Consider the following 20,725-nt stretch of genomic DNA (forward strand, 5'->3'; position numbering starts at 1 on the left):
GCTGCTCACCTGAACGTTGCACCTGCAGTCACGTAGCTTTATCGACACTCATTTTATTATTTGTAAACAGACAGCTCTGTAAACGTCGTTTAAAAGAACGACAGAAACGAAACGGATCGAATGATCGAGAGCTGTCCTGGTACTAGCGCGATCTCAAAACAACTCTGTCCTTTTTCGAGCAAAATTTCAAGAAACAAATTATTAAAAATGAAGGATCAACTCTTACCAAACTTTGTCAAGTAACTGGTTTCCAGAACGACATGGCGCAACGATTTGGAATTGGAAAAGAAAAAATGACGTTGATCGTGATTCACGAACCGCACTCGAGTGTCTGCTGGAGAACAGCTTCGATCGTAACCGCGCCGTGGATTCCGATGTTCCGTTAGTTAGACGGACCAATCGGAGCACGATATTCAAAGGAACCGGGTCCGTAACCTTCTATTCCGGTCGCGTGTCCGCGGTATTCGTTACACCGATCACGTACACTATTAATCAACCATCGATCATTACCGAATTTTCAATTTTCGTGTGGTACCGTTGCAAAGTTCTCTTTTTTAACCCTTACACAATGGATCGCTAAAATGGCGATGATTTAAATTTAATTTTACACTATTTTGAGTGTCGTTATAAGTGATATTTTTCAAATACTCGAAGGCCTTTCGTTGAAGAATTTGAATGTCTAATTTTAGTCGAAGCACCGTTGCGTGGTTTCGTAATGTCTGAATCACGATTGACCTGGTGTTGCCATTAGAGGTTTAAGTCGAAAGGTTCGAATTTTATTTTAAAGGATTTAGAAAATTTGGAAACTGAAATTTTTTCTGCTAGGAATCAGGAAACTGCAATTATATGATATAAACATCGCGTACAATCTATGGTAGCCATAATCTCACATATCTCAATTTCTTTTTCATATATCAGAAGCACGTCACAATCATTGCACGATTACGAAAAGTGATCGATCCAGGAATTTCAGTTTTTAATCGAATCTATCGAAACAACATCGTTAACAGTATCATCGCGATAATCCGGGAAAAATGTTGCGCACAAACGATTCTCACCTTTTCAATGGAAACACGATGAAAGAACGGTTCCGTCCACGATCCCGATTCAATAACACCGATGCATGAACTTGAAGAAATGCGACGCATCCGCTCGCGTTCGACCACCTCATTTATATGAACTACCAACGTTCCTACGAAGAGACAGGGAGAGGGTAAGATCGTGGGTTGTTACGGGAGAAGAAAAAAAGAGATGTTGAAAAAAATCGAAAGTGAAAGCAGTCCGGCCGGATATAGGACCGGAATCGGGCAGTTTTCAACAAAGAGAGACGAGCAAGCGCAACGAATCCGACAGAGTCATTGGACTTTCCTTCGTAATTTTACGATCGAACGTGCGTCATAGCCTTGCTCCTTTCGTTTTCTCCCGTGACCCATACACACCCACATTTACACATTCACACTCTGTCTTTCTTCCGGCTTACCACATCAACCCTTTCCGTACTCCTTTCGACTTCTTTCGAAAACAAAATTTCACCGAAACCGGGATAACACGATTCACTGGTTCCACGTGACGAAACATTCAAGACGCGTTCGTTTGCGTAACTATTTACCGTTTAAGGAGAACTAATTAGTATTCGCGCAGCGTTTTATTGACGCACTGTACAAGAAATTCTTTGACGAGAGCCGATTATCCGACCCTGATCAAATAAATAAATATAATAAATAAATAGCTAATCGATAGGAATTCGAGGCGACGTCAATGTTGCCTCGAGCTCCTCGATAATTCGCTACGTTATTACAATATTACGCTAAATTGCTAATCACTATGTGTCGTCTATTGAAAATCAAAGCATCGTCGACGTCGCGACGCGATGATTTTCATAGGTGTTTTCGATCAGCGAGATTCGAAGGACTCCGCGTAGTCCGATACAAATGTCTTCGAGTTTGTTTTCGATTATTCATAGTTCGTGTACGGTATAAATTAAAATATGCAGATACTGTGAACTTCTTTTGGACTTTGAGCTTGTGATTCGCAATGTTTCACCAAATAGTAGACATTTAAAACGATAAATATTTAATACTTTGACTCCAGTATAATTAAACAGCAATAAATTAAAAAATTATAGCATAAAAAGTTACATATTCACATTACGAATGCGTGAAATAGCTATTAAAGTGTTAAAATCAACGCGCGGCGCCGTTTAGCTGGTGATTTCAATGCCTGGTTGGTAGTGTCTTCGCGCCGGTAAACCTATTATTCTCGTCTCCACAAAACTTCCCAAATACTTGACATCGAAATGCTCGAAAGATGTAGAATAAATAGCAATAAATTAAAAGATAATAGCGTAAAAAGTTACAGTATAAAATCACGAATGCGTGAAATAGCTATTAAAGTGTTAAAATCAACGTGCGGCGCGGTTTAGCTGGTGATTTCAATGCCTGGTTGGTAGTGTCTTCGCGCCGGTAAACTTATTATTCTCAAAATTTCCCAAATACTTGACTTCCAAATGCTCGAAAGATGTAGAATAGAAATGAAATGATTGATTAAATTTCCTCAAAGTCCCCGTATCTGCATATCATCGACAAGAAACACCAAACTATCTCGCGACGATGCTACTCGAGACTACATTCGATCGAATGGACACAATTCAGTTCTAATAAATCTTTTCACAACTTTCTCGCGTGTACCAGCTTGTCGATGTCCTGATAAGTAGCCAGCATCGCCTGGTTTTGTCTTAGAGTCTGATCCTCCCGCGCAACAGCACACTTCGAATAAGCGTCCTCGCATTTCACTCCGTCCTGGCCATCCTTCGCTGCTTTCATGTAACGGAAGAACCTGAGGACATCCGGGTTGTCGCTACTGGGTCTCCTCAGTTCGTTCAGTTCCCTGGACAACTGTGCCGAGACCAGATTCGAGTAGGGCGCGAATCTGGCCGGGCTTCGGTACATCGCGCACACCGCGTACTCCCTGCAACCCTCCGTCGTGTGCCCGAGACGGGAAAACACGGCGTCGAGACGCGATAACAGCGGGGAATAGAAGGGGTCGTAGTTGGTTAGCAGCAACGAACTCGTGGGAATCTCGTGGAAAACCTGTGAAGTTTATTAATTCAATTGAACGGTTTTGATGTTGTACTGGTCGAGCAAGTGGAAAGCTTATTAAAAATGAACGTGCGTGGATTCGAGATACCTGCAAGATACTCGGATCTCCATCTTTAAAGATATTACCTTGAAGTCTTGCTTTTTAGAGAGTCCGTTGGCAGCTACGTGTCTAGTGTAATAGCGATCGGAAATGGCGTTTGCGTGAGTGATCCTAGGATCGACGAAGGAATATCGCGAGGCTATGTCTGGGCTCTTCTGCGGCTGCATCATACTCTCGTCGTACATCGCGGAAGCTGGCAACGTTCCTACCGGTTGTCGTGTCAGGTAATCGTCGTTGTACAGGTCGGAATTGTCCTTGAACTCGAAGCTCTCTTCAGGTTGTGCCGTGGTATGCGCTGACTGAGCAAAAGACGAGACACCTAGAAAAATGATAATTATTTTTATTATCAAATTTCTTTAAATGGAAATATTCATACAGTAAGACTGGTAGAGAATACTCCCTAAACGAAGGGATCGAAGATACGTACCTTTACCAAGGATATTACCGATACTTCCAATGATACTGGGCAGGAAAAGTGCAATGAGAACGCTCTTAAAGATTTGTACACCGAAAATCAGAGGTAGCAGCAGCTTCTTCAGGCCAAACGCTAGAAAACCAAGTCCGAATCCTGTTAAAAAGGTACTCTTTCCCTGAAAGATGGCTGAAAGCAAAAGTACCAGCACATTAAAGCCCTGCGGTTAGTCCTGTAAGCCATGCTGCAGCCAGCATATTCTCACGCCGTCAAGTATCTCGTACTCCAAATCGTTGCGGACGCGTGTAAAATTTGCTGTAAAATCATTGCTGAACGTGAAATTTTTAGCAACGGCCAATGCGATTGACACGCACGCAATGACCGGTGATTCTCGTGAACGAAGCCGAAGAACGGGGATTCTCGTTCTGTGCCAATCAGCGGTTACCAAAGCCTAAGTTAATCATTTTTAGCACGCAAAAAGCCAATCAGTAAATGTAATAAGCATTCCATTTTTATGTTATAATTTTTTCTCGCTCCGTCCACGTAGAACTGCGTACACCAATGTATCCTCTTTCGATCGAGACGAAAACGTGTTTTGAGTCTTGATGGTAATAATTTTGAATCCTGACAAACCTGATCTCCTCGAAGAATTTCGACTTCGAAGTAAGTCAAAGGAAAAGCAGGTTTCTAGCTTCTTTGACTCCTGTATTTCCTGTTTCGGGAAAGTCGACTCAAAAACGTACGTGTGGACATAAACATGCCTACTTTCTCGGTGATCGTCGAATTCTAACAAGACATTTTTCTCTCGCTCGAAAGTTAATTTCTGACCGGCATTTCATCGGCTACCATCAAGACCCAATTGTACAAACATCACTGGCACGTTTCAATTCCGATCGCGTTAACACCGTTCAATTTTTATCGAAAATTTATGAAATATTTCAGGTTGCCGTCTTTTATCTAATTACTATTGGAACAACATTCGAAACGTGCCGATGAAGTTTACCAAATTTCCTCACGAAACACCTGGTTTCTGGTATACGATCCCGAGGAACCATCTTCCACAGCACACACAGAGCGACAACAGCGAGAAGCAACATCGAACGTGGTACGAGTGGAGCAACAAACAATCAGGTACATAGCAACAATGCAACATTCTCGCAAAACATGCGGCGCGGGCAAGTATCTCACATTCGAGACGCTGGTACGGGCAAGTTAACGAAAGCGTGACTCGAACAACGTTCCGTGGACTCACCGTTGAAGAAGGTTCTAGCTTTTCTACCGGGAATTAAATCCTTGCTCAGACGTATCTTTATTACGTGCTCTCTTGCGTACCGACGAACTTTATCGAGTAGGCTCGCGTCCGAACGGACGTTACCTTTTTCGTCCGTCCTAGCGACGTCCCTGTTTCTTATAATCTGCACACTGTCGGTCACATTGTAAGCGTCCATTCCAGACAGCCTGTCCAACAGATCTGACAATTCCTTCCGGACGCACGGCGTCGTTCGATCGCCCTTGCAATCGGTCCACCCGATCGGAGACGACGTCGCGTTCTCCATTTGCGACGCCTCTATTTGATACTGTAGCTTGTCGTCGGTTTGTATCAGCTGATTCATGTTCAAGTCGAATTTCGTAGGTTTCCCAGGTGACTGGTGAGGATGTTGGTCATCCGGGTCGTAGCTGGTGAACGATACCTCGTTCTCGTGCACCGGGCGACCGGTATCGTTCAAGGCCGACACGTGTTCCTTGACCCCGACCGCCGGTTGGAGCCACGCGATCGCCAGCACCGCCAAGATCGCGCCTCCTCTCGATACACCCATGATCCTCCAGACTTCCGTTTCCCTAACAATCACTCCAGTCTTGACTCTCTCTCTTGGCTAGCTACTTTTACCACCGAACGATAACTGCATCTCGATCGGCCGTGATCGTTCGCTGCTCACTATGATGATAAAAGAAGATTAATCGAGGTATCGCTCATTAAGACACGCAAGTGCGCAGGTATTTTTACTGTGAAAAGAGGAGAAATTGATTCAACCTTTGATGAACACAGAGACTATTGTCAGATCTTTTCTCAAATAATCAACTTCTTATCTTTGCGCTGTACAAATGGACGTCGTTTTAATTATTCTTCGTCTGAAGAGGGAGAAACAGGAACTGGTAACAGTGAACGGTAACAGTACTTACCAAGGTTGCGTTTAAAAATCGAAGAATCTGAGTGAAAGATTATATGGTAGCTTCGATTGTCACGACAGAACGTTCCCGTTCGAACGGCACCAGGTACACGAAACTGTTCGTGTTAACGATCGTCCATGTTGCGATAAGCTTCTCGATCTTGGTCCAACGATTGTGAATGAGTATTGGTTCGATTATTTCGGGTTCGAACGTGATCGGAAACGATCAGAGTGAGAACGACACCGTGTGAAATGAAAGTTCGAGACGACGGCCGACTCGATACTGGCGAGTCTCCGGAGGATCGGCTGGACTGATCCGATCTGGGTTACCCGGCCATCCGTCTGTTCGTCCCTCTGTCCGTTCCTTTCCACCTTCCACGTTCGTTCATTCGTCCATTCCATTCCCACCGACTGCTCGCTTTGAATCTCCTTCTCTTCTTATCGCGTCGACGGTTCGTCGTCCTCTTCCATTCAAATCCGATCGAATTCGAGGTGGGTCTAAAGAACGACCGGACCGATTTCACCGGTTGGAATTTCGGCTGATGACGCTCGACCAGAATCTTTTTTTCTTTTCCTGTCTTCCCGTTGCTTGTTTATATTCTTGTTCCTGTTCCCTGGCAACTGACTTGTGAAATATAATAGTACTTCGATGTCTATGCAAAGGGAATTTTAATTAAAATAGAATTTATGGTGTGGCGTTATCAGAAACACGATTTTAATTATTTGGTCATTTCCAGGAATCGTAATTGTTTGTCTAAATAATTTTTAGAAATTTCTAAGCTCTCGACACTTGAAAGTGTGATCCTCCTCGCACGGAAAATTCGACGCGGAAAATCGCACGTATCCAACGCGTGCGCCTCCGATGTCGTTGCACCGACGGCATAAATATCGGCTTCGCATTTTCAGTGGACGTCCAAGTAGGCCACTAATCCGGTTTCGACTTTATTTTGTTCCCTGTCGAAAAGATCGCACGGATAAAACCCCGGTAACGAAGATGATTTCTTCCGCGAACGAACCGCGTCGTCCCTCATTAACACGAAGAATTTCCATGTCGACGCTGTTCGTCGGGGAAAAGGGTACTTTGACAGTGTCCGAACAGATCGATCGAGCTGTGTTTTTACCAGCGATTTCACCGTAGTTCGTCCCGAATTCAAAGGCCGTTCGACGATTCCTCGAAATCGCCGATCGTGATCGCGTTTACTCTCATATTGAGCCAGGAAAACTTGCTGTTGAATATTGATTCGAAGGTCGTCCGATCGAAATAGTCACAGGTTCATTCGAACTCTAGATACGTACATGGTCTATTGTATTCTTAGTACAATTATTCGAACCACTGGCAAGTAACATATTCGAGGAACAAACGGGATACCGATGACGAGTCGCTGACGTTACCACATTTCACCGGCATTTCCGATTGATACTTAATAAAAATACGCTTGGATGTTAAAAATATGTTTCACTGGAAAACAGGGTCACACCATTCATTTTATTCTTTCGAAAAATCTCAGGTTCATAAAGAGCTGAATTTCTAGTAATGGTACTTTTTTCCAGAGAAGTACATGGAAAGCATAAGGTCGTTGAATTCTTCGAGTCTTCCTTTGCATTATGCAAAGCTAGTAGAGAATTGAATCGACAAACTTTGTAGACTCTCTACACTTTCTCGAAATTGAGGATTCAGATAGGTAACCTACTAAAATATTTAACCGACCAGTGATTAATTATAATCCGATTGCACAGGTTGAATTTGATTAATTGTAAATGAACTTGACACTTGAATCGAGAAAAATACTTACCTTCCTGCCGGACCAAGACAAAGTAAACCGACCCGTTCGAAAGAGGAATACATACCAAAAATAAGATCAAAACATAAAAGTGTACCGATTTTAGAAAGTACTCTATAATTGCCTGCCACTCGAATCTATCTGTTGGTGAAGATCTTTCGTATATGCATCAATTGTACAAGCAACAGTGATATATCGAGCTTCGGGTGTACGCATGACGTGCCGTTATGTTAATACTCGCTTCTTGCTCGGTTCTAACGTAACGGTCGAGTTCTGGCGAGGCGAGTGCAGGTTCGCGCACCTTGGATCCCCGTCGATCGACTTCGACCGCTTCATCCGATCCACCTGGATCATTGTTATTAGCGTGACGGACGGTTAGCGGGTATCGAGTGGAACGGCTGGGAGCGATGCTCACTCGCGTCACCGTGGTCACCGCGGACGCAAGTGCACCATATCCGCCTCGGCTCGTCCGGGGATCGATAACGGTCAACGTGTCGATCGTGCGTGGGTCAACACGCGTGCGTGTACGCAACTCGGGGCGGCACTCGTCCAAATCTGTCAGTAGGTCACTCGTGCCAGGGGCCGAGCAACGTTCTTTCGAATGGTTTCCAATGGGTCGACCTTGGCCATCGTCTTCTACCTGCGTGAATGACCGATCGCGTACTGGCTGGACTTTTTCAGCTGGGAGAAGATTCATTTTAATTTATACTAATTATAATTGTAAATGATCAGATTTATGATGATGTCTCGATGGTTTTAAGATTTGGAGGAAAAATTCATAAAAATGGTACGAATTATGGTAAAATGGTAATTGTGATTTAGGGTACAAGGTATTCGAATTATGATAAGAAATGGATTTTAAAAATTAGTAAAATGGTAAAATGGTAATTGTGAAGGTATTCGAATAATGATATAGAAATGGATTTAAAAAATGTATTGTATATTCACTACAGTTACAGTAACGCGTACCGTATATTGCCTAAGTAATCTTCAAGGATCTTCCTTCACCTCAAACAACTCGAGCACCTTTTTTATTTACTATCACAATCGCTGTACCAGCATATCGAAAATAAATCCTAGAACAAACGGCCAGTCACCACATACTTGAGCATACGTATCCGTTACGATCCAGGAAGTAAACGGCGTTGACATCACGCGAGCTGCTCCGATACCACGAAAATCCGTTCTCGTAACAACGGATTTACGGTACCTAACGTGCATTTCGATATCTGAATGCTCGCGTGCGGTTATCGAGCTGATTCGTGGCGTTTTCTTTTATCGTAAGGCGTGTTCGTGACTTAATCCGTGACTTTTGAAAGCGTAGCTCGCTGATCGCTAACGGTACGCAAACAGTGTGAAAGTCTCATGGATTTTTCGCGACAACGAACACGCCTCGATAATCGCTTCGTTAAAGACAGTCTCTCTCTCTCCCTGCTCGTCTGTCGCCGGTCGGTAAAGGGTGTTTAGGAGCAAATAAAGATGATTAGCCGCGAGGAGGAAACGATTGGCACTTGGAGAACACGCAGTCGAAAGTTGCTAGCCGAAGAAAGAATACACGGAGCAGGGTCATCGTTCGTCAACTCGAAGATTCGTCCGCGACGATTCCGTCCAGGATACTCGCAGCGACGAACGAGAAGCTTGCTCGACGATTAGCTAAAAGTTTCCTAAGCTTCATCCGTAGGGATTACGGAAGCCATAGTAACCGTAAGCTACATCGTTCCTATGCGCCCACGCGTCCTCGTGACCGTATCCTGTGGAAAGACAAAGATTCTGAATTAACATATTTTTGAAATATTCCAGTCAGTCGACAGAAGCGAACAGACCGTCACATTAAAATTATCCTTCGTATATAAATTACTGATATTATCCTCATCGAGTCATTGTTGATGACTCGAAATATACCATTGGAATCCAGTGTTACGTAACTGTAGTTGATTGATAATAAAAAGAAAGAAAGGTTACTTCGTACAATCGAACGTTGATTCGATGTCTACAGCCGGCTGAACTCTGTAATCGCGTTTCGTAATCGATTATAATTTACCGCCTATCGAAATACCGAAGCATGACGCGGGTAACGTAAACTTGACCCGGTTTCCTTACCTGTTGGATAATCAACAGGAGCCTCGGCAGCGGTGGCCCATGTCTGATAAGGGTGCTGTGGGTGTTGAGGGACCTTGCAGATCTTCAGATGCGAGAAAACAGACGGAGCGACCACCGAAGCGAGCAACAACAGCTTCTTGATGAAGTGCACTCCTAAGAATATAGGCAGAAGCAACAGCTTCAGCTTCAGAAGATTCAGCAGAATCAGAATTGGGAGAATCACGGATTTCTTCTTTTTGAAGAGCCTCCACTCGTCTGAAGAGAAAAGGAATGAAAAGTATATCAAGATCTCTTCGAGAATGTATTTATTGAAATAATATGAACATCAAATTACCCGCTGATTCTTTTCTGCTTTGTATCTGAACCAGTTCATCCTCGTCCATGATCATGGGCATGCTACCAAAATTCCTGCCCGTCACGGAATTGTCAATGGTGTAAACCAGAGCACGTTTCGTCAGCAAGTCCTCGACAAGGTCCCTGACGAAGTTCAAGGCCTCGATCGCGTTGGTTTTGAACACCCGAGACTGAGGTAACTTCGGTAGAATCGACTGGCTCGATATGGACGGTATTCTTATTATACGAACCGGGCCATAAGTGAACTCCTAAACAAACGAAAGAAATTATAAAACAATCTTTTGGGACGTTTAATTCTATTAAGATTAGAAATTAACTTTCGAATCCACACTGTTTAATGGACACGATGTGACTTGGAATCGAGATGACTTGGAGATATAATAGCGAGTATATAGAGCATAATGAAGAAGTCGCAGCGATGTTAATTAAAAAGTAAAAGTTTCTTCTATGTGTCGACACTCTCGCTGTTGCAGGAACGTGCATGATAATAATAGTCTGCAACGCGATTCGTTACGCTGTATTTCAGACAAGTGCACGCTCGTTCTACTAATACGCCAAGTGATTTCTCGCGAAAAGAAAATGAACTTATTTGAAGGAGAAAATTCTGTCAACGATTCCCGTCAAAAATATTACAAAGGGAAGAAACGTACCTTATTCCTCACAGTATCGTGCAGCCACATAACGACCCTGAATTTCCCGCAACTAATGAAATCCTTGTGGAAGCTGCAATCCGCTCGACATCGTTCAACAAACGTCGAATTGCTAAATGCGAACGTCTGATCCGATAAATAAACAATCACCAGAAGAATACAACCGATTCGCGCCGATCGATTCGGTCTAAAATCAATAGTGATGCACCGCATGATTTCGCGACCTAAGATCCAGTCCAACGATCATCAGCACCATTGATCATTCCTTATCGATCGATGAATTTCCATGACGTCCCTTCGAGTGAAAATCGGAATACAATTCGCGGAGGACAGATGCACCTGTGAACGAACACCTCGTTTGACCAGACATAAACACGAGCTTCGGTCCACAATCTCACTGACAGTGGTTAGATGCTGGTCTTGACCATTTATACGGCGTGTATTTAGGTCGGTGGGGGTACCGGTCCATGGCTTAGATAATACTGCACACAGAGACTGGTGCATGATTCCGCGTGTTGCATCCGAACAGACGCAATGGACGAGTCTCGTGCTCTATATGAAACCAGCTCTGTCGTACTGGAAGAGTCGGAACCTTTTTCGAATAATCGAACGAACGCGCGGAACCTTGACGAAAAACACACCAGATGCACCTCGTCCATTGTTCGCGATGAAAAGTGGAGCAGCACTGTGTTTACGTGCGAGGAACAATGGTAAGCAGAAGGATGAAGGATTCAAGGGTAGGCAATTGATAATTGCAATCGATCAGGTGTCTCATTTTTGTCGTGGATTTGTTAAAATATATAAGACATTTTTCAAACTGTCCAAATGGATCAATTTTTCAGAGATCTAGTTTCCTAAACAATCAGAGCAGACGTAACGTTCTGACATTCCTGACGAGCCACCGGTTCGTTCGCTACTTTAAAGCCTTTTCCACGTGATAAGCAAGAAAATGCACGGGTACAGGTTCAGCCTCCTTTTCGGACCGGTTTGTAACCCTTAGTCATCGAAGAGGCGGTGTTCCGTTTTACGGACGAATTGTAAATCGAGCACGGCTGTCACCTCGTTCGCCGCCTCGAGGAAACAATATTACAGATAACTAGATCGTTCGAAATAATGTTCGAATAAACGAGGAGCAAGGATCATTCGGAGAATCTGCATGGAAAGGCGGAAATTTGCAAGATACTGAAAAATAAATGATGCAAAGTGCGAGATGTACAAAAACCAGTTCTGCGAGGAGATCTGCTTTCTCGTTGTTTCTGAATCTTTACTTTTCATTAGCCAACTGGACCTAATTAATGACATAGATTCCGTAACGAACGATATCGTCCTCAAAAGTTGAATAGGTTTGCAAGAATAATAAGAAAGGTGAAAATGGTATTTTAAAAAGTTATTATCTGATTTAATTTATCTACTACGATGAGTAAATAGCATCATTTCATTAAATAGCGCGATGCAATATAATTTCTCGATCTTGATACAGGCGATGCTCGTTTAATTTATGTTACCACTATATTACTCGAGGCATGCCATTTCGATTTTGTCGCGATTTCAATGCTCTATCTAATCCACGAATCTGGCACAGACGCACCCTTGTTTTTTGTTTCTCGTTCGCTGTTCAGTATTGCGAGATTAGAACAGGAAGTTGCCGATCCTCGATGCACGCGGCACGACTCCATTTTACTGTCTTTTAATTGACACACTTCAACTTATCATATCACCGAACTAATGATTAGCTTCATTATCCCCAAAACTAAAACTTGAAATTCTAGAAATTCTAGATATTAGAACGATGAAAACATTACGATTAATTTACGATTATTGTACACCTGTGCTTTCTTTCTACTACACTTTCCTACTCGTTCGTTCCACGCGTGACGCGGTTTTTGTTCTACATCTCATTTATTTATTTTCAATCCAGCACGTGGAATAATATTTCACCTTTTATTTGAATGTTTCGCGAATACCTTGCCCTCTATATTTCATTTTCTCGTACACTTCTAAGATATTCGATTTCTCTTCTTGATAAGATCGCGGGTCATTCCCAAGCACGTACCATTTTCTGCATTGACGAGGAAAGCCTCGAGCATTTTCAGTATAAAATTAGTTACACTATTAATAACCTTCGTTACCATCCATGTTAATCATAGTAATCTAGAGAAAAGGATTGAAAAGTTTGATGCAGGAGTGGTTGAGCTTTCAAAGTCCCAAGTGATTTTAAGTAATAAGGATCGTCATAACGATCAGAATTCTCTGTACAAAAGGGAAAAGTGCGAGCTAAGCAGCGCTAAATGAAAGACGTACAACTTCAAAGGCGGGAATATACTATGGCGCCTTTCACTCGTGGTCGCGAGCCACTTCCAAAAAGTACACACGGAAATTTGTTCGCCGTCGATGACGAGGAGATTAACACCCAGATACCGATGCCTCGAAGCTGGAATCCTCGTAACCCAGAGCTGATCATTCGTTGACCCAGTTCTCGCGTCATCGACAGGATATGAATCGATAATTTCGTTGCACCCGATTCCCGATCCACATATATCCTTGTGTTGTCCGGCAATTAGAGAAAATGTTCACCGGTACGACATTAAATATAAAAAATATACTTAGATTAATTTGATTGAAAGATCCAGTTTAGATAGAGCTTTAAGTAACAGTGTCATGAACATGAGGTTATTAGGAATTCTTTTATTTAACTAATTAGAAATACTGGTACCAGGTAAAACGTTCGACAATTTCAGAGTGGCAATCGATCTGTTAGTTTGTGATTGAAAAGTTCGAATCATTCGAAATGATAAAATCGTGATAGATTAATTATGAAGAAAATATATTAGTCGAATGATTCACAGGTCATAGGGTTAGAGAGGAAAATCATTGAATGGCTCGAGAAAGTATCTGCAGAGAGCGTGAACTGTTTCTTTCGACTGATATTAGCGTAATAGAGAGCAATCTTAAAGTGTTATTATGTTCAATATACGTAACTGAAGGAACAGAAATATTATCTTCGCTTCGTTCATCTAAATCACTATATTTACGATCAACCAATCGTTGGAATATCATTTCGATGGACACTCTTTTAGATAAGAACGAAGATTTCTACGATATCGAATGTTAATTTTATGGGGGCGGATCGAAACGTTTTATTTTGCTTTAATAAAACAGCAATGGATGGACATAAATGAAATGAAACGAAAATGAACATTTAATTTCGCTATTTATTTGCAAACTTACATAGTTTCAAGCACAATATGTGACAAACGTTTGTTTCGTAAACAATTGTAAATACACAGATGTAGCCCAGACTTAAGAATGGACATGAAATTGCACCGTGTTTCTAAGGAAACAATAAAATTTCTAGTCTCTCAATTGGCATAATTTTCGAGCCTCTGTTTTGCATAATTTTATTGTTTCAAGAAAACGAGTAATTGCGAGAAAACGCGAATCAATCGAAAGAAAAAAGAAACCGCAGTTTGTTATGTCAAAGTAAGTACTTTTCCTTCGTTCACGGTTCGCTTCGTGGCCTCTATTTCGCACTTGGTCAAGATCATTTTTTCCCCCGATGACGTGCAATTACCTATTGAGATTCACTGGAACACGAAGCTGAAAATCACGGAAGAATGATTTAGATCTATTCCGGTGAAAGTATCAAATTCGCTAAAGCGCGGACTCGTTTGTCAGATATTCCGATCGATCGATTGACGGGAAGAATGTTACTCGTTTTATTTTATTTTCCTGTCTCCATAGACGGGAGCTTTCAACTTTGAAATTATGTCACTAGGTGAGGCGAGATTGCACCTCTCGTTATGATTCGATCCAGGCTCAACCGGACCTATATAAAATAGTAATGTATATTATTAGTTTACGCGGAGACAGCCAATAGAAAAAAGAAATATAACGCGTCGTGAAACTATAATAACGTTAAAAATGGTTGATAAGCGTATCGTAAACACCGTGAAAATTATTCCATAAGATAGGACACACGTGGCCGAGAGTTTCGAGCGAAGATTTCACGGCCTGAATACCTTTTTCATAAAAACGAGACGAGTTCGAGCTTGGATCTAGAATGCTACTTCGATGATCATTCAAAGTCGAAAATTCTGAAAGATCTTGAAATTTTAATATTTTTAAAACTCGAATAAAATTTGGTTTAATATCAAGAAGACTATCAATATTTTTTTTTTCAATGATAATGAGATGCCTTAATTTAATTGGAAAAATTATAGGAAAGTTTCTCTGAATTAGCGAGTTCCCGCGAACGATTAGCATAATTGAGCGTCGATTGAGCGTAATGGTGCGAACTAGACGTTTCCGCGTGCACGACACATCGTGGCTTTCGTTTTCGGTTTCGATTGCATGCGCGAACAAGTGGGCCACGTTGCATTTCGACAAATAAATGAGACTCGTGTCGACACTTGAACCTATCTAATAAGAGACAAGTACCATCGGTGTATAACCTTGTTTCCATCGAAGAAAAACGAACAACCATGAATCATGAATTATTCCACGTGCATGAATATCCTGCGTCGAAGAAATGCAAATGAACCAACAAGTGTTCCTCGATGAGTGACACTATTAAAATTCAAAAATTTCGTAGCAGCTCTCCTATGAAAGGTTATTAACCCTTCTTCGGATCAGGAAGTTGCAGCAGTCTCCGGAATCTTTCAACTGAGCAACGAATAATTTCCTTCGATTCCTTCGATTCAGTAATGGATAGATTTAGATTATTTCTGTTATCTGACGACAGAAAGCAGTTAAATGGCGCCGGATGAAAAAGTCGGGCGGCCGCTAGTGGCGAGTAATTATACGACAGTAAACGGTATGAAAAAAGTGGAAGTACTCGTGAGATAAATTATGATATCGGCAATTAGAAAGCTCGAGATCATAAAGTGTAATTATTGTCCAATAAACGACGCATTTTCGTCGCGGACTGTTGCTACTGATTAAACTGGATCGTCGTACAAAAATTTAGAAAGTTCAACAGTTCGAATGCACTAAAATCTTCGTCGTCGATGGATGACCCTGTTAAAGCGACAACAAGGCCAAATCCGTGTTACTGTGTACACAATATTTGCAAGTGTGATTGACGTTGTCAATCAGCTGCACAAAAGACAAACAATTAGCATATTGATCAAGTTTCTAAATAAATACAACGTTCGAGAGTGTTGAATAAGCTGGACACTTTTCACGACGATTCGGCTTACTGTACGGAACCAGCATTTCTCTTTGGGCTCATTAGAATCAATTCAAAACTCGATGCCAGACATCGTTATGGTTGATGTTCGAGAGTAGCCATCGATGACAAGCATAATTCGTCCCCTCGTGACATAAATATTAATGCGACCAGTGTTTTTATTAGCGTCACGCGAACAAAACCGGAAACAAGAACACGGGATCGCTTCTACTTATTTTAATGAGAGGGAATACGAATGTTCTTCCGAAAGACACTGGTAATTGGTCAAGATGGAACTTAATGGGTGAATGAGAAAAGAGGGAGAAATTTTCCAATTTCATCCAATTTCAAATCAATTAACCACCGATGCCATTCGAAATACGGAAAGAAAGGGGGACGAAAATAAAACATTTTTATCTTACTTAACGATTGCTCTCGGAATTGAGTGCAATCTGCCATCTCACGGAGGGTGAAAGAAACAATTCTACAGGGTTGACACGCGTTTCCACCCCCAGTCGTTCACCCTAATCGATATTCCTATACCAGTTCAATACACTCTGAACGTGAACAAACGTAAGAAAACGTTTAATTAACTTTTTCCTTCAGATAACATTATCAATCTGTAAACAATTTCAGAATTTCATACAAAACAAACACCATCTTTAGGCGAACGAAACAAACGGCGTTACGTGGGTGGTGGTTGCGCACGCGTGCACGTTATCGATAAGGCTGCAAGGGGGTGGGAAGTTAGAGAACGGATGGGGAAGGTCGAAGAGGGGGCGGATGAAACGATCAAAGTGTCGATGGAAAGATAGAGTGCTCGAAACGATTCAGTCGGCGTCGAGAAACGCAGCGCCCGAGTGTCCTCTGCCGAGGATCACGCTGCTAGGAATCATCCTCGAGCACCAGGAACGAAAGGACAACGCCTGTCGAGGTTACGATAACCTTCGTGAGATCGACAAAGTCGCGTGGTGGGGTTCGGGACGTGGTCTTGGTGGGAGACGACCAGGTGAAACGAGTTTTACTGATCACAGAAAGAAGGAGTCGCGAGAGTGGAAAGGATCAGCAATATGTCGGGGAGCAAGGATGTCAGCCAACAGACTGACGCTCGCAGAATCGACATCGAGAAACCTTACTGGGATCAGAGCACATACCGTGGAAGGGCGTTGCACTTTCTCACCGTCACTAACCCTTTGAATCTGTTCGTCACTAGCGAACAGCTCGAACATGCTCATGACATCGTCTCCAAATACAGGTATTCAATATGTTTCTTCAATATATCATTTGATAGTGACATAAGTAAACAAAATTGCTCCTTTTGCACAAATGACATCTGTGCCATCGTTAGAACTTAGAAACGGTTGTGACGCTATCCTAATAATATAGAAGAGCCGGAAAATAAAGTGAAGATGTCGTAAGATTAGAAAAAGTTATCTTGTTATGATTTATGCCACTATCAATACCGAGAACCGACGTGATCGACGATGATTTCCTCGACAATGTTTGCACTGATGTTCTTTGAACTAGAATATACATAAAATGTCTTATGTGAAATTGGCTCGACATATTAGAAATCTGAAGTTGAATTGTTATGATAATGTAGGAAAGGAGACAGTTTGCAAAAACTGGGTATCACGGAAGAGGAACTATGGAAATGTAAATACTTGTACGACAGTGCGTATCATCCTGATACGGGCGAGAGAATGCTGTTGATCGGACGTATGAGCGCCCAGGTTCCAATGAACATGATGATAACCGGCTGTATGTTAACGTTTTACAAGTATGTATCGCACACGTTAATCCTCTTGTAATACAATTAATTGGACCGAGAAAACGAGGACGGTTTATCGTGCGACGACCTTGAATAATCCGTGCTTAACGCTTAACTATAACTGGCACGATAAACGTAATCGAAACCTTTCACCCTGTTTAGTTTTGAAATCCATCTAATTGTAAACAGAAACAAGTTACAGTCACGTTTTCGAATGGTAAGATAAAAGCGAGTCTGGCTCTAATCGAACGTATGTTATAAAATTACTTTTAAATTATAATTAGTATTTAATAAATAAAAAAAATAAAATAAAACTAAAGCCATCAAAGCGTTACTTACGCACGGCTCATAAATTTTGAACAGAGACCACACGCGACGTAATTATCGCGAAATGACAGTGATGGAGGAGGCACAACCGGTTTGTGTAGAATTAAACTAACATTGTTGTTTTATTCTTCAGAACAACGGCACACGTGGTAACCTGGCAATGGATTAATCAATCGTTCAATGCCATCGTTAATTACACGAATCGTAGCGGATCGAGCCCGGTACCGATGAACACGATCCTCCAGAGTTACGTGATGGCGACCGGAGGAGCTGTGGCAACAGCCCTTACCTTGAACCGGCTTTTCCGAAACGCGCCACCCTTGATGGGTCGTTTGGTACCGTTCGCGGCTGTTGCAGCTGCCAATTGCGTTAACATTCCTTTCATGAGGATATCCGAGCTCCAAAACGGTATAGAACTTCAGACGGAGGATGGCAGAAGGGTTGGCACCAGCAAAAAGGCTGCTAAAAAAGCCATCATCGCTGTGACATTATCACGTATCCTCATGTCTTCTCCAAGCATGCGTAAGCAATTCTTCCTCCAGCCTGAGGTCACTTTGATCGAATTTCAAATTTACCAGACAAATTATTAAGTATTTCTATCCGACTATCTGTTGCAGTATTGTCGCCAGTTATAGTGAACTTCATGGATCGAAGACAAATGCTACGTAACGCAAAATGGGCAGTCACGCCAATACAAGTCTTGATTTGCGGTGTTTGTTTAACATTTGCAACTCCTCTCTGCTGTGCTTTGTTCCATCAAAGAGTACCTATCTCGGTAGACGAACTGGAGCCAGAAGTACAAAAGGAAGTACTTTCGCGCGACAATAGTCTACGAACAGTATACTATAACAAAGGTCTATGAACAGTTATTAAGACTATATAAGAAAAATGAAAATGTATCGTAAGTTTGAGACGCGATACAACAGTTCCATGTCAATGTAATTTTTTCACGCAAAAAATATAGTGTTCGGTTAGGAGTGGGGATTCTTTGAGAGGGTGGTAGCTGGGGTGATTTTTAACAAGTTTTTCCTTTACCAAAATGCTCGATAAAGCTTAGTTTTCGAATTATTATTTGAAAACACCGCGTAATCGGAGCGCGCGAGGTGCGCATGCGCGGCTGTTGGAGCGCTGGCTACGAACCGACGCGGCGTGTAGTTTGTTCCCGACCACAACCGAGCGCGTTTCACGTGGTCGACACTCCTGCAGTTTTTCATTAATAAATTAAAAATTACGCCTTAACGAATATTGTGTTAGAGGAAAAAGTTGTTCACAATCATCCCAGCTACCATCTCCTCAAAGGATACCAACCCGGTAGTCGAACGCCCTCTACAAGAAGTACATTCCGGTGCATTGTAGGCTTCTCTTTGTTGAAGGTAAGTGTATTTGCCTAAGCTTACGTTGCACATGACCGTACAAACACATCCCATGTGTGAATGTTACAATCGTTTGCAAAAGCAGCCGAGAATCAACAACAGAGACAATAAAAAATAGTACAATACGTAATCATTTATTGAATACAGATTTATACACTCAGCTCTTATTCGTTCAATGCTTTTAAGTTTAATTCAAGTTTTCCTCTTATTTCATCTCTCGTATGCGGATCAAACCTTCGAACTGGTGGTAGATTTCGAAGTTTTCGACCGTATCGACCAGTCTTCCTTTTCCAGAGACCGCTTCTCGGTCGATTACCAAGTTCCCTGTTTCTCTGTGCGCTACCAATGGGTATCGAACTATGTTTCTCGTTCGATAATCTACCAACCGTCGCCATACACGTCTCGTGTAAACTAAATTCCTTCTTGCTTGGCATTTTTATCACCACTCGATCCTCACCATCGCGTTTCATTACCGTGCCGTACGCTCCAGCAGCGTGGATAAGGGATCCTCCAAAGCCTGGATATTTTTCCACGCAACAAACGATGGTACCTTTTGGGAGGGCACCCAACGGGTAAGCGTCTCCTTCTTTAGGTCTGACAGGGTTTTCGGGAACACCTCGATGAGTACGGAGTATATCGCCAGGTTTCATATTCTGCGTGGCAAGAATGTAGTATAACTCGCGTCCGCCTCCGACCAAAGCAACGAAAGATGTTCTACATCCGTCCTTGAAAATCTCCAGAATTTTATCTTCCCTTGGTGGTTCTTTCAGGTCGCTTGGTCCATCTCTGACCCATTTGATCCAATGGTATTTGTGCTTGATACCTCCGCCGATACCTTTTGCTACTATTCTTCCTGTTTCGATAAAGAAAATTATAGGGTTAATTTCGAACCAATAGTTGACTGTGATAATTTTATTTTATAAAAACAAAAAATCGACGTCGGTTAGGCGCTATTAAAAAACTATTTTATCAACCAGTGGCTCCACCATCGAAGGAAAACAATCCGCATAATGTAAATATACACTCCAAAGAAAAGTAATTTATTTCAATTCATATCGATATTATTGGGCATGACGTGTGCATCGAATAGTTGATAAAGAGGTTCAAAAGATATTAATTTAAACGCTCACCTGTAACAGGATCTCTGCCTGCTAAATTCGTAACCTTTAAAGGTTCGACAGTGTATTCGTCTTTGAAATGAACGATTCTCCGAAAACTTTTACCATCAACTCCGGGGTCAGGGACTTTCACGAGATTCCATCGATTTCTTTTCGGCTGCACTTGACACACCACTGTTGTTTTGCAACAAATTTCTGCAATTTCTCTTGCAAAAACACGACCTAACAACGACATGACGGACATGTTGCCACCGAACACACGGTGCTGCTATCTGTTTAGGCTTCTAAATCTTATGTTAGTCGACA

General features: G+C 42.1%; 4 protein-coding genes across 5 annotated transcripts; 1 reads left to right on the forward strand and 3 right to left on the reverse strand.

The window, feature by feature from the left end:
• Nucleotides 1-2,666: 2,666 nt before the first annotated feature.
• LOC114879344 lies at nucleotides 2,667-5,427 on the reverse strand. The gene is made up of 4 exons (XM_029194176.2): nucleotides 4,863-5,427; nucleotides 3,626-3,799; nucleotides 3,225-3,517; nucleotides 2,667-3,089 (listed from the first exon to the last, which is right to left on the reverse strand). The coding sequence occupies exons 1-4, from the start codon at nucleotides 5,425-5,427 to the stop codon at nucleotides 2,667-2,669; spliced, it is 1,455 nt and encodes a 484-aa protein (XP_029050009.1).
• Nucleotides 5,428-8,512: 3,085 nt separating this feature from the next.
• LOC114879332 lies at nucleotides 8,513-11,044 on the reverse strand. Its single transcript, XM_029194161.2, has 4 exons — nucleotides 10,664-11,044; nucleotides 9,994-10,261; nucleotides 9,660-9,914; nucleotides 8,513-9,310 (listed from the first exon to the last, which is right to left on the reverse strand). Exons 1-4 carry the CDS (start codon nucleotides 10,874-10,876, stop codon nucleotides 9,231-9,233), a joined length of 816 nt encoding a protein of 271 aa, XP_029049994.2. The 5' UTR covers nucleotides 10,877-11,044; the 3' UTR covers nucleotides 8,513-9,230.
• Nucleotides 11,045-16,621: 5,577 nt separating this feature from the next.
• LOC114879338 (sideroflexin-1) lies at nucleotides 16,622-18,920 on the forward strand. Of its 2 annotated transcripts, XM_029194170.2 has the most exons (5): nucleotides 16,622-16,801; nucleotides 16,865-17,085; nucleotides 17,434-17,610; nucleotides 18,062-18,450; nucleotides 18,546-18,920. In XM_029194170.2, the coding sequence occupies exons 2-5, from the start codon at nucleotides 16,901-16,903 to the stop codon at nucleotides 18,788-18,790; spliced, it is 996 nt and encodes a 331-aa protein (XP_029050003.2). In that variant the 5' UTR covers nucleotides 16,622-16,801; nucleotides 16,865-16,900; the 3' UTR covers nucleotides 18,791-18,920. The 2 variants fall into 2 exon arrangements, with proteins under 2 accessions (XP_029050003.2, XP_029050002.2); XM_029194169.2 differs by having other exon boundaries at nucleotides 16,622-17,085.
• A 496-nt stretch (nucleotides 18,921-19,416) lies between these two features.
• LOC114879339 (39S ribosomal protein L2, mitochondrial) lies at nucleotides 19,417-20,696 on the reverse strand. Its single transcript, XM_029194171.2, has 2 exons — nucleotides 20,432-20,696; nucleotides 19,417-20,154 (listed from the first exon to the last, which is right to left on the reverse strand). Exons 1-2 carry the CDS (start codon nucleotides 20,661-20,663, stop codon nucleotides 19,466-19,468), a joined length of 921 nt encoding a protein of 306 aa, XP_029050004.2. The 5' UTR covers nucleotides 20,664-20,696; the 3' UTR covers nucleotides 19,417-19,465.
• Between the last annotated feature and the right edge of the window lie 29 nt (nucleotides 20,697-20,725).

Source organism: Osmia bicornis, chromosome 9 (genome assembly GCF_907164935.1).
Source record: "Osmia bicornis bicornis chromosome 9, iOsmBic2.1, whole genome shotgun sequence".
NCBI lineage: Eukaryota > Metazoa > Arthropoda > Insecta > Hymenoptera > Megachilidae > Osmia > Osmia bicornis.

Coding starts and splice junctions, on each gene's coding strand:
- LOC114879344 (XM_029194176.2), bottom strand. CDS start 5,427: ATGGGTGTATCGAGAGGAGGCGCGATCTTGGCGGTGCTGGCGATCGCG. Junction 3,800..4,862: donor AGCTAGAACCTTCTTCAACG/GTGAGTCCACGG, acceptor TTTTGCTTTCAG/CCATCTTTCAGGGAAAGAGT. Junction 3,518..3,625: donor CGGTAATATCCTTGGTAAAG/GTACGTATCTTC, acceptor TCATTTTTCTAG/GTGTCTCGTCTTTTGCTCAG.
- LOC114879332 (XM_029194161.2), bottom strand. CDS start 10,876: ATGCGGTGCATCACTATTGATTTTAGACCGAATCGATCGGCGCGAATC. Junction 10,262..10,663: donor ACGATACTGTGAGGAATAAG/GTACGTTTCTTC, acceptor TCGTTTGTTTAG/GAGTTCACTTATGGCCCGGT. Junction 9,311..9,659: donor TCCTGTTGATTATCCAACAG/GTAAGGAAACCG, acceptor GTCTTTCCACAG/GATACGGTCACGAGGACGCG.
- LOC114879338 (XM_029194169.2), top strand. CDS start 16,901: ATGTCGGGGAGCAAGGATGTCAGCCAACAGACTGACGCTCGCAGAATC. Junction 17,611..18,061: donor TGTATGTTAACGTTTTACAA/GTATGTATCGCA, acceptor TTTATTCTTCAG/AACAACGGCACACGTGGTAA. Junction 18,451..18,545: donor CATGTCTTCTCCAAGCATGC/GTAAGCAATTCT, acceptor TATCTGTTGCAG/TATTGTCGCCAGTTATAGTG.
- LOC114879339 (XM_029194171.2), bottom strand. CDS start 20,663: ATGTCCGTCATGTCGTTGTTAGGTCGTGTTTTTGCAAGAGAAATTGCA. Junction 20,155..20,431: donor AGGCAGAGATCCTGTTACAG/GTGAGCGTTTAA, acceptor TTATCGAAACAG/GAAGAATAGTAGCAAAAGGT.